Source organism: Diorhabda carinulata, chromosome X, assembly GCF_026250575.1.
Source record: "Diorhabda carinulata isolate Delta chromosome X, icDioCari1.1, whole genome shotgun sequence".
NCBI classification, from domain to species: Eukaryota; Metazoa; Arthropoda; class Insecta; order Coleoptera; family Chrysomelidae; genus Diorhabda; species Diorhabda carinulata.
Window position 1 is genome coordinate 17,304,103 of NC_079472.1, and position 20,824 is coordinate 17,324,926.

The 20,824-nt window shown below is 34.5% G+C and overlaps 1 protein-coding gene across 15 annotated transcripts in view; it reads left to right on the plus strand.

Moving 5' to 3' along the window:
- The window catches only part of LOC130900687 (telomerase-binding protein EST1A), an 87,036-nt gene that overhangs the window by 33,740 nt on the left and 32,472 nt on the right, over positions 1-20,824 (plus strand). For all 15 annotated transcript variants that reach the window (XR_009060203.1, XR_009060204.1, XR_009060210.1 and 12 more), the window contains 2 exons: positions 9,534-9,798; positions 12,684-12,784. Coding sequence is in view for 2 of the 15 variants with exons in the window: in XM_057811460.1 (XP_057667443.1) it covers positions 9,534-9,798; positions 12,684-12,784 (366 nt within the window). In the remaining 13 variants the exon portion in view is untranslated. The remainder of the gene's footprint in view (positions 1-9,533; positions 9,799-12,683; positions 12,785-20,824) is intronic.

A 20,824-nucleotide genomic window follows, 5' to 3' on the forward strand; every position in this document is an offset into this window, starting at 1 on the left:
TGTGATGTTTTTATATATATATAGTGTATTTATATATATTATATACCTAATAGTGTCAAATTGATGGGAGTTTCAATGTTTAAAACTTAATTTTGGAACAAATCTATTTACGTACAGCTTCAATTTTGTTATAAACGAATTGTATGCGATGTGCCCCTGAGAAGTTGCTGAGTCACATAAATATCGAAGTATTCAGTTGTGTCTTCTTTTTTATTTATTTCTTTTTCGAAGGGAGTGTGATTTCATTCCAACGGCATGCTAAAAAAAATAATAATGATAATAAAGATCCACGTAAGTGGTTGGAGATTCGTAAAGCAACGACTCTTAGTCATCAGACCGCAATGGAAAAACACAAGACATGTAAAAGAAAACGCAAATGAAGATTATACACATAAATAAATTTAAAACAGGACGGACAATAATAATGTGATTAAAAATTTGGAATTTTCTAAACAAAAAAATTGGGGTATTCGTATTATTTGTTATCAATAACGAGCGGATTTATTTGTGAAAAATTTTGATCAAATAGGCGCTTATTATGCACTAAAAATGAGGTGAGATTTTCAAAATAAGCACAAAAATTATATAAAGCTTCTTCTGGGCCTAAACCGAGGTAACCGGAGCATATTTAGAGTGACTTAAAAATCAAAATTTTATACCTACATCAATTTCAAGGTTTTAATCTAAAATTTCGTAATTTTTTTCGAGGATATTAACGCCAAGCCGTCGTTTTTTTAACTAGATTCTTAAAATAAGCCCAAAAATTATATAAAGCTTATTTTGGACCTACACCGAGGTAACCGGAGCATATTTATAGTGACTGGAATCTGAAAATTCTATACCTACATCAATTTCAAGGTTTTCATTTAAAATTTCGTAAATTTTTTCGAGGATTTGAAAGCCAAGCCGCCGTTTTTTTGACAAACGGTAAATATTTTTTATTCACTGAATTACCAATGTTACCTGAAACTTTGAAATATTTTCTTTAAATTCTTCAACAGTTCTAACGGATTCTATGACCAAAACTTAGTGGGTCGACATGTTTTTGGTTAGGGACATAATGTTCCTAATAGAGAAAACTTGATGAGGATTTCCTAACTTCCCAGGACTACTATAGCATCAGCTCTAATTCTACAACAGACTTTGATTCTTTTCTTAATGTCTCAAGATTTATAGCTATTTCAAAACCACGTCGATATAAATCTGGTAATATAGAAACCATTTGATCGTATCACGTGGTAGAATTAATTCTTCATTTTCAATGTAATTCTCAAGCATTGCTTCCACATTGAAAAACTTTTTCCATCTTTAACTTTAACAGGAAAGAATCTTATTCACACATTCTCACTATATTATTTGGCATTTAAACTAAGATAGATTGAAATTTAGTTGGTTAACTATTTCATACTAATAATAATATTTATTTAAAATTAATACGTGAAAATACTGTATTTTTATCCCATTTTAAATATAAATTTATGTACTACCTGTAAGTAACAACTAGGACCCCGTCTTGGGATCCCGCCGACTGTCCCCGTTTGACCTTTGCAAGGCTGTTTCAAGGCCGATCGTTGGCCGATCTCACGAGTCCATTTATTCACTTTGCTCTCATTATGTTTGTCCTTTAGCTTAGAAGAAGAAAGAATCGTTTATTTGTAGTCTGTTATCTATCTATAAATAATACACACCTCTACATATATTTATATATCTCTCTTTGTTCAAGGTGTGTATGTTTATGTGTAAGCCCATACGTAACGGCGGTTCACCATATTATACAGGGTGTAGCGCAGACAATCTTATTTAAAAGTCATATTGAATTTATCGCAAATAATTCTATAAAGGGGTTTTCGAAAAAAGTTGATCTCTAAAAAAGGTAGAAAATAGTTATAGATAGATAGATAGATGTTTATAGACGAGGCGACGAAGCAGCCGAGTCAATAATGTCTAATCGAGTACCGTAATAATAACTTCACGGACGTATATCATAATAAGTTTTTTTTCGTAATGTTTACGAAAAATAGCTCCAGATAGCTGGAAATTTTTGTAAGTTTCTCCATCAAGTCTGGACGGCAATTCAAATGGATCAATTAGTTCACCATTGAGGATCCCAGACCACAAGTTAACGCTAAAACGTTGTTGGAAGTTTGATGCTTTCGCTTCATGAGGATTTTCAATCGCCCAATTGTGGTAGTTGTGTATGATAAAAATTCCACATCGCTCAAACCGTGACTCATCTGTCCACAAAATTTTATTAAAGTAGCCAGGATCTTCTCTCTATTTTTGTAACATAGTTCGGCAAAATTCAACGCGCAATTGGTGGTCCGCAGACAGTAAAGCTTGGACTCGTTGAATGTGTAATGCGTGGTATCCTTCTTCGTGAAGTATTTCTGGTTAGCTAATGAAGTGAGCTAACATAACCAAGATATCATCTTCAGAGACTTTAACATCAATCTGAATCGACTGTGTCATAATCGGACATTGAAAATAGTGATTTTCTAGCAGTAAAATTGTTTCCTATGTCAATATTGCCCAGTCTTGCTAATTTAATTACACATTTCCTCGAACTTGTTCTAAAAACCCGAATAATTTAGTATCCAATGCGATTTAATGGATTTTCCCAAACGATAACTTTATTAAATTATTATTAACATAACTGTTTATAAAGTAAATTACCACAAAACATTGTTTAAACGTGAAATTAAAACTGCGATAATCGAACAAGTTTGCAAAATATTTGAGGTCTGTGTGTATATGTTTTGTATTGTTTTTATATGCCAACGATTACGTTTAAACGGGTTTATAGGTCAACGAGAACTGCTTTATGCATAAAAAATGCCATAAACTTTTAAATTTAACTATTTAAATGAAATTTGGCGTTTGTAATAGAAATGTATGTCTGTAAACACGTAAAAAATGCATTACTCTCTATGAATATTAAAATATAAGAATATAAAGTTTGTCCAAAACTTCTTCTATAATCTAGTGAATGACAACCTTAAAAATAGTCCCAATTTGATTTACATGTTCTCAATTGTCTTTTCAATTTCTGAAGCCTGCAGTTATCGAAAATTACTCACTAACTAGGTCTTCCGTTTTCCTTCATTCTCCATTTACTTAACTCGCTGAAAAAATGGTGATATAAAAATTTAGGATTCGATGTGACTCAATGTCTCAGACGTGAATGATCTAATTGCAAGCGTGATTTGTCTTTTTAAATCATCTATTGAGGTGTTAAGTTTTGTACACAATACTTTCAAGTACTGCCGAATATTAATTTAGTAATGGGGTGGTGCTTCATCTTGTTGAATTAGAATTATATTTACAGGGGGCTTGCTTGATCAGGATATAAGTTTGTCAAAGCTGTCACGACATTACTTTGAAGCAATTCTAAATATTTATCTCCATTCAAGTTGCTAAGGCTTAAACGAAAAATTTTTAAATAATATTAGTAAAAATTGTGTTTAATTACTTTTTCATCAACAAATACTTGTTTCAGCATACCAAAGAACAACTAGGTAAACTAAATCTCGTTTTATTTGGAATTTTGAAAAAAAAAAAATTAATTGTATATTTTTAATGAATTATTATCTAATTTTCCTTCAATAAACTGCCAATTCTCACGTGCCTTTCCCACACTGTATAATTAATCTTGTAAACAACTAGATTAAAGTGTCAAACGAAATTTATTTCATAAATATCGTCGAAAACAACACGACATCCCTCGTAATTTTAATAACGTTTACGCCCCTGTTTTAAATAAATTACATTCCAGCTTAACTAGCATTTATGTTCTCGTTTTCATGATATAAATAACACACGCTATACCTACCTTTCTATTAAACATTTTATATAAATAACGAGTTCTGGGAAGTAATCGTAGACAAAAATGGCACTAGATTGTCTAAAAATTGATCAATCTATCTCTCGAACATTCATTTAAGTATCTAAATGAAGATACGTTATTTTTCTGTAATTCTTAGATTTATCTTCAGCCAATAAAAGGAAGAGTCATAGCTGTAGACCAACAGAAATACCACCACTACACCAACACACAATTACACTGTCTGATATGAGCGTTCCGATAACCAAGTTATCGTCTTCAGAGACTGGAGGTAAACCTAAAACAGTTTTTAGTTATTGATTCCAACTTAGTTAAACGGTTGGTTAACAAAAAAAGAACGAGCCATAAACTTTTGCCAATATATGGTTCAAGAAACATTAAATTTAGATTTTACTATAGCGTTAGGATTTCCGGGCTCCAGATCTTCGTACAGTGAAGGATTCAGAACCTGTAAGAACTGCAGATGGAAAAGAAGCAGTAGTAAACGACTTCGTGATTCTTGACAGATTTCTTTAGCGTGAACGACTTTATTATTCGTTCAATGATCTTTCATTAATACTGAATCGACCTGTATTCATAATAGTAACAATAAATTTTTCTGTGTAATTTGACGCATTTGGGTAGAATCAAAAAGTCTTCGAGAATCATATTACATCACTCAATAAATCGTGTGACTGACACATAGATGGCGCTGTCATTGTCAAATCTATATGACGTTTATGAAGTACCAACTTTCAAAAGATTATGTTTAAAATTTAATGACATATCGATTAGTCAGAAAAAAGTGAGGCTACTTTCGCTATTTTCAAAACAATGGGTTCAAAACGATTTCGTGTGTTGATATATCATTGCTTCTTGATGAAAACGAAATACTGTACAAGCTCAGCAATGGCTTCAAAAGTGTTATCCGGACTCTGCACCATTAAAAAAACCATTTGTTATTGGTATATGTAATAATGGATGAAACAAGGAACCATCACTTCACTTCGGATTTAAAACGATCATCATCTGAGTGGACTGGAGCTGATGAACCATGTCCGTCAGCTGGGAAGGTTATAGCTTCAGTATTTTAGGATGAGCATGGATATTCTTCATCGATTAACTCCAGAAGAGTTGTTGGATCGTTTGAAGTCGATGGTAACGATAGTTAAAAGCTTATTAGCCATTATCCATTCTGAAGTAAATAAAATCCTACAAGAATTGATGAGTGATGGCATCAGCTACCAAGGCACGTCTTTCCGGAACACTACAGAAATTCAAGATCAATATCCACAGGCATCTACACACGACAGGCACCACTCGATTTGCGCAAGTGTATAATGGTTTTATCTCTTCTGCTTGATTTTACACGAAAAAATTCACTTGGGCAACAACGAGAATGATTCACTCTCACCAGATTGGGTTCCACCAATCCGCGACGAACCCATTCTTGGTGTTGCCGTTACATATTGCAGTAGTCTGCCGGTGCTATGTATAAAGCACATTTACATATCTGACTTACCTATCAATTGTTCCATTTAAACAATTCGATTGGTGACTGGCCTTAATGTATGTAGGAATAAAAAACTGTGGACCTCATCATTTGGAGTGCCCAACACCTACACTTAGGCAAGCCTCATAGTATGCCTAGTGTATGTAGGAAGAAGAAATTGTAGATCTCGTCGTCTGGAGTTCCCAACACCTACACTTAGGCAAGCCTCATAGTATGCCTAGTGACGTTAAAACACATTTAGGCGTATGGATCGAAAGGCTTAGGCCCCTTTCACACCAAACGAATCCGAATCAATCTGGATCACATCGAATCAAGTTGAATCTGATTCGTCATCTCCACTATTTCACACCAGCTGAATCAACCTGAATAATTCTTACCTGGAATGTTTAATTCTTCGCCAATTTTCCTCCACACAGAAGATATGAGATGTCTGTTGCTGTGATTTTTATCACTGGCGTCATAAATCGCACTATTTTCTTTAACTTTTAAAATTAAAAACTCCACGTCCATCTCGTATGTTTGTTGATTCAAGACTGACCGGACGAGGAATCTGACAGGTTGAATAAAGTGCGACCTCGAATCAAACCCGATTGAACCAGATTCGTCCGGTCTGAAGGCGGGAAAGGAGTCCCTTCACATTTAAACGGAGCGCTCGAAGCCGAATCTTGGTCAATCAGATTCAACTTGATTCGGAGTGATTCTGATTGATTCGGATTCGTTTGGTGTGAAAGGGCCCTTATGTACCTAACGATGACTAATATATCTATGAAGGAAGGTTAATCAAGGAAAGTTTTCAAGAATATTTACTAGAAAAAGGATTAATGGAAAAGAAGGATAGAAGTCAGATGTTATATAATTTAGTAATTCTATGCTCCTTTATGAAAATTCCTCAACTCCGCTACTGTAACAAGGAAAACTTCCCGACGGGAAAGTAATATCCCGATAACAGATATTAAGCTGTTACTATAATCATCTACAGGGTTGGAATTTAAAAATGCGCGAGCTACGTTTGAGCGTTTGAAATTAGGATTGAATTTTTATCTGTCGGAATTACTGGTGTTACGAGATATTTATTTTTTTGTTATTAGTAAGGGCGTAGATAAGATAAAAATGATGTGAGATTTTTTTGAAATCATAAATTATAATTAGAGTAAGTGGATGCAATGAGTAGTAGCTAGCGCGCAAGAGGAAATAGATTAAGATTGTGGGTAATTTTATAGTAAGTTTTTCCATATTCCTTCATTTTAATCTAAATTAGATACCATTAAATGAATGTATCATTCACTATAGACAAGTTAATAAAAAGCAAAGCTTTTATTAATTAGAGAAAGAAATGTTTGTTTGTATACGAGGTATAGCCACAATGTAAGCTCCGTTTCTAATTCGCGATCGCAGTTTCGAGCATGCCCGGCAGTTATTCTGATTCAAGTAGAAGGAATATACACAATTTTCAGATCGTTGCTGCTGACATGTTCTTTAAGATATCAATTTTTATTGAAAATGCCTCCGTTTGTGAAATCAGATCTCTATTTCGTTTTCTAAATGGTAATTTATCGCCCTATCTGCGACGTTTACGGACAAAATGCTGTTCAATGATTAGAAGATTACTAATTCATGAAATTGTTACTGGAAAACTGAAAGTTCGAAAATTTCACGTTTACGTTGTGAAGCCAACACGAAAAACAATGGATGATCAATGCACTTTAGTTTTCTTTCACACGTTACTATGAAGACAATAATTATTTTCTTCCTCGGATAGTCACTGGAGATGATAATTCAAAATTTTGGTGCAAAAAAGACATTTTGATGATCGATTTATTACCATGAGGCGCAACAATCAATGCCCATGTTTACTACAGGTTGTTTTTACGAGCCCAGAGTTCAAAGATCAATAAATCTAGAAAACTATCTTTGAATACTACTTTCTACCGTGAAAAGGAGATTGGGGGAATATGGCCTTTTTGGGAGGGTGGCAGTGAACAAACTTGTTTTAAGATGTCAATATAAAATTACGTGGTTGTATTGGGCTAACCAACATTAAAATTGAACGTATGAAGACTGGGATAGAGTTTTATGGAGTGTTTATGTGCAGGTTAAAGGAAGGATGGATGTTAGATCCATGTGTAATCTCGACTGTAAAACAAGGCGGAGGCTCGGTGATATTTTGGGTATGTTTTAGAAGAATAGTGACTGGAAACCAGATAAACATTGAAGGAATTTTACAGAATTATGGCTGTAATAGATAATAAATAGTCAACTGAAATAATAAAAGCAAAAGAGGGCTGTTGTTTTATATATCACGCAAACTATAAGTTGCGCGAAAAGCTTTGAACGGTAGTGTATGTAGAAAACTACTTCAAAAGTAGTAGATTTTTGTAGAATGAATATTTTTTCTGTAACTGTACACGTTCTTTTCATATATTCAAATGGAACTTACTTTGTGAATATACATCGAAATTTTGTATGACTCTGAAGATCTATTGTGTCTCCGTTTCTTGTCGTAGCATGCTTGAAACATCTGGGATGGCTCTAGCTGTCTTAGTTTTATATTATACGCTCCTAGATGTAGTCTCCATAGTTCCGTAATCTCTTACACTTCGAGTGAGTGTGGTTAGAGATAGAATGCAGCGTTCTTAAGAGTGGACAAATTCATTCTTGACGGGTTTCTAAAGAAAACTCGTAATACAAATTAGGGTATTGGTAAAACATGTTTTAGCTGTATTTTCGTTTGTAGAAAACCCAAACCATGGTTTTGATTTGTCTATAGTGAGAGATTAGCGCGATTTGGCGCTTTATTGAATTTTCAAACTTTATTATTTTTATTAAAACAAAGCCTCGGAAACCATTTTAAGAAATCTTTTTTACTTTGGAATTTGATTCTAGTTCAAAAATATTAGTTTAAAATCTCTTATTAACCGTTGTTAATGTTAATGTTTTTTTTTTTACTTTCCACACGTTTATTTCATATATTTACCCATATACGAAAAAAGAAAATTGAAATTATAAATTTCTATCTTAAACATTTGCATGTGTATAGCTCATTTCTTCAACACCATTTATGTAGATAGAAATACTGGTCTATATCAGCGACCTCTACCACTACATCATAAATATTATCTTCGGACATTCCGAACGTTGGTCGTACGCAACCATGGCGCCGGCAGACCTACCCATCACTTGATATATCCACCAGCCATCGCGCGGGAACCTTCATTATCATTAGTTACTTTTATTTAATATGAGAAGCTGCACACGCGTCGAATTTAACATTTTTACTTTTTCGTTTCATTACACGATCCTTACAGTGGCGGAACTAGAGGAAAAAAACGGTTTGTAACTAGACCAGAATCAATGCGCATGCCTGATTACGTAATCTGTACTCACAGGATAAACATGAAGTTAGTTGCGTTGAGAAGAATGTAACCATTATTTTTAGTGTCTTTCTTATTTATTTATACCAATAGATACTATCGGTAGGGTGAATTTATAAACACTTCCTTTTATTCACTTAATTTATTTGCACTACACTTAACTAATTTATTCAAATTCTTCGGTTACTTTTCTATTTCGTTCACTATAACTTTTTATTATGAACTAAACGCTAAACAAACTCGTTTATGTATCCAAAAAGCAGTTGTCAAAAATAAAGAAACAAAAGAAATGAAATTAGTTCAAAATGTAAACAAAACGCCTACTATGATAAAAACAAATTCCGCGGTATATAAAACGCGCCTTTGCCGAATTTTAAAATTCCAATATAGCCGGACAGAGCCGGTTGCAAGGCTCACATCGTGGACTTATTCGTAATAATATGGAATATCACACAGCTACGAACGCTATGATTATACCCGATATAGACATTTTCGAGACGGTTCTTAGAATCTAGATAGACAAAGTTGACCATCCACACTCTCGATTTCTTCTATATTTACGTCCTTTACACAGAGGCGAAACGAGTGAAAGCGAGCGCACTGTTCACAGTTTTAGCATTTGACTTTCTTTGTTGTAGCCTTCTGGAGAGTATGGATCGGGCATTATAAGTAAATGTTATTAATATTTTTGCATCGTTCTACATAAATAACAAATCGAATATTACAATCTAAATCTCACACCAAGGTATGAAGTAGATCAATAGATTTGGAAATCACATAGATGCATTACATCATTGAGGTACTAATTTTCATTTATATTTGGTTACAGATCCCCAGTTACAATCTCAACCAGGCTACAGATCGGAACTTCAAGAACGCGCTTTGATCGTATCGCTCCAAATGTTCAATCTCATCTTGGAACGATGTGTTTCCATCCTTCAAGACTACATTTCATCCCAAAAGGAAATTTGTCCTACTTCTTTCCCTCCAGACGCAAATGTTCTTTTACCGGCCGTCAAAATTTGGTGTGATTGGTTGTTATGTCATACAGGTATTTGGAATCCACCGCCGTCTACTCAAGATTTTCGAGTCGGGTAAGTTGATGATATTTATTTAGACGATTATATGAACAGAATTTTTTTATCGAATCTTGATTTGGTCATCGAATTCTTTCATCAGGTGATCACTAGATTTTGCCGATATCTTTCTTTTTAACTTTTGTCTATCGGTTGGAGACATTTTTTTTCCAATTTGGCGGCTTTGCTGTCATTTATTTTATCATATAGTTAGTGATACACTTCAAATTAGTCTCCATTTGATAAAATAAGAAGTTCTGGTAGTACGTTTTGGAAAGCAGCTTTCAACTTTGGTTTCAAAAGTTTCTGACATCGAATCGATGACATCTAAGCGGCATTTTCATTTTGGAATATAGCTAAAAATAGCAACAAATTCCACCGGGGCTGTTCGGATGTTTTAGAAGCTGTACGACTTACATTGGATCACCAATATACTCCGATTTCGACGTGCTTTTTCGATCTTAGTCATTAAGGACGCATTAGGAAGATTATAGATTGTCTTTAATATATCTTTAATCAGTTCTGGTAGACAATTTTCCGGAGCATCTTCATGGAATTCAACGCATTGGTTTCGAAAATCTCTTTGATATCGAATTTGTGACATTTAAGCTGCATTTTCATTTTGGAATATAGCTAAAAATGGCACCAAACTCTACCAAGGTTGTTCGGATGTTTTAGAAGCTGTACACTTTGGACTGGATCATCAATATACTTCGATTTTGACGTGCTTTTTTGCTCTTGAGGATAGAAGACGTACTTTTCAAATTATATAAATAATTTTTCAATACCAAACTGTGTAGAACGAAGAAACTACAAACAAACGCACGCCACGTTGTAGTGACGCCCAAACCCCGAAGTTTTGATACGATATGACTATATTGATACTTTTGGAACAAACCTCGTATGATTGCTTCTTATTAATATTCTGTTTAAATCACTCGAGGATCAAAAACTTACAGTTGTTTTTATGGTGAAGCTTTGAATCGTTTTCGAATGCAAAGGTTAATGTCTCTCTATCTATTAAATAATAATTTTGTTCATAACTCAAAATTATATAGTGTACACATCTCATTAAGCATGTGACCGAACGTATATTAGTTGCGCTAGACTCGGCTACAGATTCATTACAAGAATTTTTGAAACGATTCGAAATATTCCACCAAAAAATAATAACGGACTTCGATCTCAAATAATTAATAACAAAATTTTTAGTATAACTGCGAAAACAAATTCATGTTTTAAAAGTTTTTCACAAAAAAACGAAATTACCAATGTAAAAACATACAAGGGGTTTTGGGATTTACTCGAGCGCGTCAAATTAATAATCAGTGATTTTTTAAGAGATGTAGGATTTGATTTTGAAAATAACCATAACAAATTTCAAAAAACTGATGAAATCTTTATTGGAATCGATAGAATGATTAGTATAATTTAATGGTTGAAGATGATTTCATGCAAATGTTGCCCGCGGGTCCGCTTTAGATAGCGCAAGGTAAAATTTTGGCACACTCTCTCCAACATATCGGCCGAATAAATGCTTCAATATTGGCTTCCAGTGCGTAATTCGTTGCTGGTTTATCCCTGTAGACATTAACCTTAACATGGCCCCACAAGAAATAGTACAAAGACGTTAAATCACACGATCTAGGGCCTCGACGTGAGATGAACTGTTAACCGAAGGCGGGTCTCAATTTGGCCATAGTTTCGCGTGCCGTGTGGCAATTAGCAACGTCTTGTTGAAACCAAATGTCAAGCATGTCCAATTATTCCACTTTAGGCAAAAAAAAAACGTCAATCATCACACGGTAGCGCTCGCTATGCACAGTAACGTTCCGGCCATCCACACCAAACATTGACTTTTTCAGGATCCATCGGTAGTTCTTGCAATGCTTCTGGCTGGTCTTCACTCCAGATGCGACAATTTTGCTTGTTGACGTATCCATTCAACCAGAAATGAGCTTCGTCGCTAAACAGAATTCTTCGATAAAAAAGTGGATCTCCCTCCAACATTGCCAGCGTCCATTCACCAAATGTTAGACGTTGTGGGAGATCGTGTGGCTTCTATTCTTGCACTAGCCGTATCTTATAAGGTTTTACACCCAAATTCTTTAGAAAATTTTCCACGTAGGCCGACCAAACTGCCCATAAATTGGAAGAAGTGCGCGATGCACTTCCCTAAACGAACACGAATTTTGATAGTAAAATTCTGTAATTTGCAAGCTTTGTTCGATAGTAAGTCGATTCATGATTAAATTATAGACCAAACTGAACAAGTTTGACATTGACACATGACACGATTCACGTGTCATCTGTCAAAAACGGTGTGCCAACAAGATACCAGCAAAAAAATCACTCGTTATAAGGGGAGGAGGTGATTACGATCTAAGGAGTGCCAATTTCTCTAATTTGACGGTTTGAGCGCGACATAAGGGAGTAAAGGGGTAAGAAAATTGCAAAAAACATCAATGTATTAGTTTACAGGAGCGCAGTTGTCTTTTTTTACTTGATATACTCCAAAAATGCATCTAATAAACATAATTACAATCAAGAGTTTGCTTCTAATGAAAACTTCACTTTAATCATCAGCACTTTTTAAGAAAATGTCAACAGTTTTAGACGAGGCTTAATACGAATTACTGTCAAAACAAGCGTATGCGTCAACTGTCACTGTCAAACAAGGTCCATGACTTACTTGTCGTACAGTAAGTTAACAATAAATAAAGAATATCGAAGAAAATATAAGTGGTGTTTTAAGTTTGTCTGATTGAGTTTAATTCGGAGCGCAAATTTTACTTGTCTCACCTGCTATATGATATTTGGTGGAATGATTTGGTTCCAATGTTGTTTATCAAACAATCACTTCTCAATATTTGACAGATCTTTGATAGATGATTGTGTTGCAGATCTCCCGGCGATTGTTGGAGCAGGTTAGCAACGTTGATGAATCTGTTAGAGCCGATGGACCAAAGTCAGGCCGTTAACTTTATCAAAGATCCGCAAGAAGGTAAGCGAAAAAAAATTATTTTCGCGTTTAAACCGAAAATATTATAAATATAGAATATATTGAACGGTTCTTTCTCGAAAATGTTATCGAATAACATTCTTCGGTATCGTTTAGTTGGAGGTCATTAAAGCACATTCTCCAGTAATTACCCACTACGAATTATGTTACCGTTAAAGTAGTTTCGATATCAATCTGTCGCTTAAGATTTCCGGTTATCGCCTGTACAATGAAAAATTCGTAGTAATGAACTGAGGACTTTAAATAATTGCCTTATTTACATTACAAACGTAAACATTTCATTAGAATCTTCAATAACGTTATTGACAAGCAAAAATTCAACTGAGATTATAGTATTTCGACCTATCTCACGATTATTAGTTTGGACGAAAGATCTATTCAACTTATAGTTCCTGAATTCTTCGAAAATCCGGCTCGAAGGACCAAGTAGATCGGGTAGTCCTCTTAGGGTCTTTATAGGGGGTCCGTGGTCACTTTTGCGGTTCACAAGTGTTGGTAGATGTGTCCGACTTGTTGTAAAACTCTAAGCGATTGTTCGATGCGTAAAAATATGTTTTATGCATCATCTTCGGAAATAATGTGAGCTCAGCCAACCAATCAGAGAGACATCATTCAAAATTGAACTTCCTTCGTGAGTGCACCGTTTGCTGTTGCCCATATTATAACTTTCACCATGGATTGGTGACTGAAGTCGGGATCATTTAAGAAGCTCGTAGCTTCTCCAACGTCTTCACAGCAAAGGAAGATCCCGCTTGAAATGAATGATAGAGGATAATGGCCAAATGAAGCGCCGTAGCTGAATTTCGTCCTATCTCACGATTATTAGTTTGGTCGAAAGATCTATTCAACTTATAGATCCTGAATTCTTCGAAAATCCGGCTCGAAGGACCAAATAGATTGATCCGTGGTTACTTTTGAACAGCGCTTGCGGTTCCGAAATATTGACTCGCGGATAGTTTAGTACCGGTAGATGTGCATGACTTGTTGTAAAATTCTGGGGGGTGTCTCCATGCGTAAAAATATGTTTTACGGAAATGATGCGCTTTGTTTGCTCGAGATATCATTCAAAGTTGTACTTCTTTCGTGAGTGCACCGTTTGCTTTTGCCCAAATTATAACTTCCATAATGGGTTGATGACTGAAGTCGGGATTATTTAAGAAGCTGGTAGTTTCTCCAACGTCTTCACAGCTTGATTTCTTCACTCAAACATTGCAATAAGTTCGCATAATACTCGCCGTTGATAGTTTCTTCTTTTTGAAGAATTATCCCACGCGCATCCCAAAAATCGACGCCATGACCTTGCTTGTAGATGGAACGGTCTTTCCCTTCTTTGGAGCCGGTTATCCCTGTTTATTTCGTTGTTACCGATGGGTTTCGAACTGAATATTACTAGTTAACTCGCGCTTGATTGACAGGAATTGCCAGCGAATTTCAGGATATTCCTTTAGAATAAAGAGTCAGTTCAAATATGTTTGATATGAAACTAGCAATATTGTTGACTTTTATAACATGTGGAATTCTCTTTGAGGCCATGATGCTTCTCCCAAAGATCTTTATTTGACTTCAAAGGTACGATAACTTGTATCAAAATTGCAACTTCACATTATCTCCGATAGCCAAGCTATTGAGTACACTCAACCTCAAACATGGATTGTAAAAAAACTTTTGAAGCACTAGCTAACAAAAAAAATGTAATCCAAAGTCTCATATCATGATATAAGGAAGTGGACATCCTTGCCAAAAAACGGGAACTACTCCATATTTTGCACCAGAGCCCTACTGAAGCTTCGTGAGATATTACATCAACAAGGAACCTGAATTGGAGGCATCAGAGAATCCAGAAGATTCCTAGTCATGACAGCTAAGAAGTCTTTTCATAATATCCAGAAACGATCAGTTTTCTGGTAGTCACTGCGTCTTCAAGTGGAATAAAAAACCTTGAGACAAATAGCCTCCTTATTGATGAGCTTACGTATTTCGTAGGCATAATGATTCGGTCATTTTTCCAGTTTATTCTATTAATATTTTCAGTCCACTCCAGCTCTGTTTTGCAAGAGCCTTTAATATTAAGAATCCTTGCACCACATCAGTTCACTGACCTTTATTACCATATTTTTTTTTGTTCATTCACACCTTCGATCCCGATGCGAACAATTTGGGTATTTTAAATCTTAATTATGAACCTTCGGTCGAGACGAGCCAATTTAGGTCTTTTTGCAAAAACAAGACATTAGTAATTTTTTTTTCAACCGCCAAATTGCAATTTTGATTACGTCCCTTGCAATTTCCCTGTACGTGCATAATCTTTCTACAAAATTATATTTTGGCAATTTTAAACTTGGCAACCCGTAATTTATTTAATTGTTGCAAGTCCGGTCGCGTAGCAAGTTGTTGATGCGGGTTTTTCTTGTCAAATGCCAGAGTCGGACTCGAATATATCAATATCTACATTTGATATTGTATGATATTGCTTTACGGAAACTATGATCCCGGATCGGATAGATCGATCACATATCAGCTGATTTCTGATCCGAGCGTCCAATTTTCTGTGGCAGTTTCAAATTTAAAACAGTCTACAAGATGTTGAAATGCCGAAACGTATAAAAATTGCAAACCTCAATCATCTAACAATGACGCTGCTCATGCACATGCACAGGCCCATCAGATGATCGCATTTACTCACAACTCTACCAGGGTAGAAAAGATCATATGACAAGGATCCTTGATTAATTCCCGAACATCAATGAAAGTGATCCAGGTTAGTTTCCGAACATTCATATCACGATAATAGTTTCCGAAAAGTCCTTTAACAATTGAAAAAAATCAGTTCAAACACATAGTTTGATCAAATTTAACTGATGCAGTTAAACTGAGCGCGTTCGATCATATTTTTCGAAAAAAAAAACGTACCCGAGGACCCTACATTCATTAAACTTGGTCGTTTTGAGGGGTCTTCTTGAAGAAATTTATCCGATTAGATTTTTGGTCAGACAATTCTTGAATTTTCCATGACGATAATGGATCTTCATATTTCAACATAATGGTAACTGATTTTTTTGGCCAAACACGGAACTAAAGTTATCCGATCATCCGATCTGGCTTTCAAAAACTTCATCCTCTTTTAGAAAATAAGATCAGTCCTTATATAATTGCTTGGATGTCTTGAAATGTGTATCAGTCAATAGGGAAAGAAATTCTGAATAAAAACAAACTTTCAATTCCACGTATTTGAAATTAAAATCGAATCAAATTGGTTACCGTCGAATACTTAAATTTTAAACTAACTCGACGAAGATAAATGCAGAGACCGATCTCGCCGACGAAAGCTCCAAGAAGTACCAAAACTACTGTTCGCTTTTCTAGTAATTGTGCGTCAAAATGAGTGTTGATGACGATATTCTCGTTTGCTAGAGTTTAGTCTCGCTTTCGAGACTATACGTTATATTTTTCTTGCCAGACAAGACGAGACTTTCAAAAAGTCTCGTCTCAAATCTCACACGAGTCTCGCAAATAACTCGAATGTTATGGAAACATATTTTATTACCGTTTTCACCGACAAGACAAGATTTTTCAAAGTCTCGTCTGGTCAAAATAAGTGTTGTTCACGTTTAGGAGAGACTCGTTTTGCTTTCGAGACCCTACATTGAATTTTATTTGCGAGACTTTCAAAATGTTTGGTTTCAAATCTCACACGAATCTCACAAAAGTCTCCGAGTATCTCGAATGTTATTGAAACATATTTTTCAAAGACATCTAATAGCGAGTAGGCTGTGTTTACAATACTTGTTACGAAGTTTTACCGATTTGAGCTTTTCCAGATATTGCCACGTGTACTAATATTGTACTAGACGAGACAAGACGAGATTTTTCAATGTCTCGTCTTGTCAAAATGAGTGCTGCTCACGATATTTTCGTTTACGAGAGACTCGTTTCGCTTTCGAGATCCTACATTGAATTTTATTTGCGCGACAAGACGAGACTTTCAAAAAGTTTCGTCTCATATCTCACATGGGTTTCGCAAAAGTCTCTCGTTATTAAAACATATTTTTTAAAGCCGCGCAATAGCAAGCAACCTATGTTTACCTTTCGCAGGCAACACTAGGTGAAATTCCAATAAATTTTTTCGTTATCCAAAATCAAATTTAGGTTTGGTCCGGTCCTGTAGTTGTTTTTCTGTTAAATATCGTGAGTTAGCTTGATTGGGCGAATTTCATACGTGAGTGACATGGAGGTGAATCTGAAACATGCGGTACAAGCTTGATGAAGTAAATTGGAAAATTTTCAAATTACGCAGTTTAAAATGAAAAAGAAGCAATTGTAGAGAGAATTTTTATATTCCGTAACGTATCCATACTGGTTTTTTACAAGAACAATAAGTACGATGTATTCGAAAATTCTTTTTTCTATAATCTTGTAGGAAATGTTGAAAATTTTATATAGAATATTTTGCAATAAATATTATAACATACGATGTATGTAAATTAGAACACGAGCATTGGCCAATATCGTAATGAATACGAGCGTCATAATACACACATTATTTTTTCTACGACTCATTATGAAAATAAAAAATAATCACTTCATTTTCAAAATTTATTAAATTTACAAAGAATTTAATTTGAATGGCCACGTTAATTTTATTTTGGAATGATACTTCAACGTAGCTTTCGGCCATTGTCGTGGATTTCCATCCATCGTTACGTTTAAATAAAGTGAAGTCACGAGCTGCATCAATTAATATTGTGGCAGAACTGTAACTATGCAGATTCTGTTGCGAAGAAGATAAAACATATTCTATTGAAGACACTCTGGAACTCCAGAGTACTACACCTGGGAACGTATGAAAAAGGAGACGAAGATATCTGGCAAGTGCAGCCATCCCACATGAACTTTCTAAGGAAAGTTGAATTAATAAAGTATCATTTTGGATCGTGTTGTACATTGTACCCTGGTATACTCATACCTACATGTTTTTTTTTTAATTTTTTTCTCACAGTTACAAGTTTTCTGTACTTTTATATTTTTTTGTTAGACTTTGTGGAATTTGTCGGACTTTCCTGTATCTATTACATGTATTATGCATGTTTCAATTAATCGTTTTTGTTTTTATTCACATTCTCCTGAATTCTAATTCCACCATCCTTTTTATATTTTTTCCATTCATTGAAAAAAAAATTAACAGAATTCTTGTAAATCGATTTTGACTCTAGTGAGACTCATCAAGACAGTGTAAAATTTCTTGTTCAGTATCTAATGGTGGAAAGTTAGATATAAGTGCTGTTTTATCCGTGTTTCAATTAATCTTTTTTATTAACATTCTCCTGAATTCTAGTTCCACCATTCTTTTTATCTATTTTCCATTTATTAAAACACAACAACATTAATGAGTTTTAAGAGAATTCTTACCCAACAAACACCCGTCATTTCCTAAGACTCGCAATTACAAAGAGTTAAATATATTTTGTAAATCGATTTTTGACCTAAGTGAGACTCATCGGGACAGTGTAAAATTTCTTGTTCAATATCTAACGGTGGAAAATATAAAAATATAAGAAAAACGATGTTCCACTTTATATACTCGTAAATGTTATTTATTATTATAATATAAACTCACAATAGGTCTCTTATAGCCATTATCCAATATTTTTTTTTAATAGGCACTTTAAACATCGCCGCTAGTATACACGCCGAAAAAAAATCAACGCTGTCAAAATTTGATTGACAGTTATTCGCAATTTCCGACGGTAATTAATCCGTTATTATTTGTTTGGCATGTTAATTTAAACGATCTCATATTATACCTTATTAATATCAGTTCGACGAGAACCTGTTTTTGCTTCGTGAACTGTGATATTTGCATTTCGCACGATGTCGACTTTGTAGGTTATGTAAATAATTTATTGGTTTCCTTTGTTAGCGACAATGTTTAACTTTGTATTGAGATGTCGAAAGCTATCAATTCAATATAGCTTTTTGGTTTATATACTTAGTAAACGTTCTTCACCCATCGGTTGCAGCCAATCTATTATCATATATTTAAAAGTATATTTTTAATAATGGAGTAACTTCCATCGCTAATATGATACGAGCCTTGAAGGTAAAGTATCAAATGAAAAGTATCTTGCAAGAACTTTCAAAAAAGGAAGTCCAATATTTGATGCAGCCGTATAATGAGGTCCTAAGGACAGGCTACTTTTCACTAGCTCTCGTCAAAATTAAAGGGAAAGATAGAGAAACCAGATGAGATCATTTAGGCTGATTAGTCTTTCATCAACAATGTTCAAAAGTAACTTGAAAATTTACTAAGGACTAAGCAATTGGTACTTGACCACCAGTTTGGCTTCAAATCATAGTACAATAACTAAGAACAAGTTCACTGCATCACCAAAAAAAAGGATACAGTTATTTAAAAATTAATAATGCTGTTCTCCTGCTTTTCTGGACATTGCACAGGTCTTTGACAAGGTTTAGATGCACCATCAAGGCTACTGTAAATTAACCTTGATACCATCTCCTTGAAAAATCATAGGGTTATGGGTTGAAACTATGGGGGCAATGTCTAAATCCAACATTGAGATTTTAGAATGGTTTCATTAGAAAGTTCTTCGTAGGGTTCCTTGGTATGTACCTAATAGTGTAATTGCTCGAGGCACCCAAATGAAAGAAGAAATATCCGATCTATCACAGATATACGCTCTAAGGCTTATCAATCATCCTAACAGTCTGGCAACGAACCTAAACCTAAACATGTGAGTTATCTAATAGATTTTAGAACTATTGGGGAATTGTATGGGGATTGTATATGGGAATTTGCCAGCTAGATTATGAGCCTTTTCGTAGGTGATAATTAAATCAATAATATTTCTATCAAGCGTGAATTTGAATATAGAATTTGGAAATCATTGTTTTGTAAAAGAAACATCGAAATTTAAAACGCAATAATTCTTGACTAATCAATACCCAGATGAAGAATACGTAAGTATTCGAAAGTTTGGAAATATTTTAAAGTTAGTACACTTTGGTGTCTGATTTTGCCATAATCTCACTACGAAAACGTGGGTGCTACGCGTAGGTCTTTTAGGCCCATAGTAGGGAAGTAGTTCCTCTCCACTATTTCCTATTTTTTGCTTTCGTTTTTCAATCCTGATTCCTCCTTTTCTTAAATTTTCTCACCATTAACGACAAACACAATCATTTTGTCAGTAACGTGAGAGATTTTGCTTCGTTCACATTGAGTACGTTCAAAAGGGTGACCCAATCATATATTGGGTCGATTTTATGAGGATTTGAAACAAGAATATGGGAGTTATGGGAGATGATGAAAGAAGTATGGAGGTAAAAAAATACTACAACAATTGGAAGAGAATTTGATAGTTCCAATCTACAAGAAAGGAGAACAAACAAATTGCAAAAACTAAAGACCAATATGACTAACTTCGGTGTTCTATAAGTTGTTAATACTTAACAATCTAAAGAAATTGACGAGGCTCATAAAACACGAAAATAGTATACCTCAACTTGATCTCAATCAACTTAATATATGCGGACGACATAGTAATTGTGGCTGATAATGAGAAAAATACGGAAGCACCAACAAAAATCTGGATAGAAAAACAAATACTAATAGCAAAAGAAGAAGAAGTAGAATAAGTCACAACTTTTGAATATCTGGTATCAATAGTAACAGAAGACGGCATAATATAAGCTGAGAAGATAAACATAACAAAGAAAGCAACAATTATATAATATACACAGTGTTCAGTAAGAAACAGATATTGAAGAAAGTGAAACTGAATGAATACAATATAATAACGATTCCAATACTGACAAAATAGAAAGAAAAACTAGGATGGATAAAATAAGAAATGAAATTATGAGAAACAACAAGAAACAATAAATAAGACAATCTTGACCATTTATAAAGGATGAAACAAAATAGATTAACAAAACGAATATGGAAAACAACAACAGGAAAAAATAGAAGGGACAGACCAAAAAAAACATTTAACGAACAAATAGCAT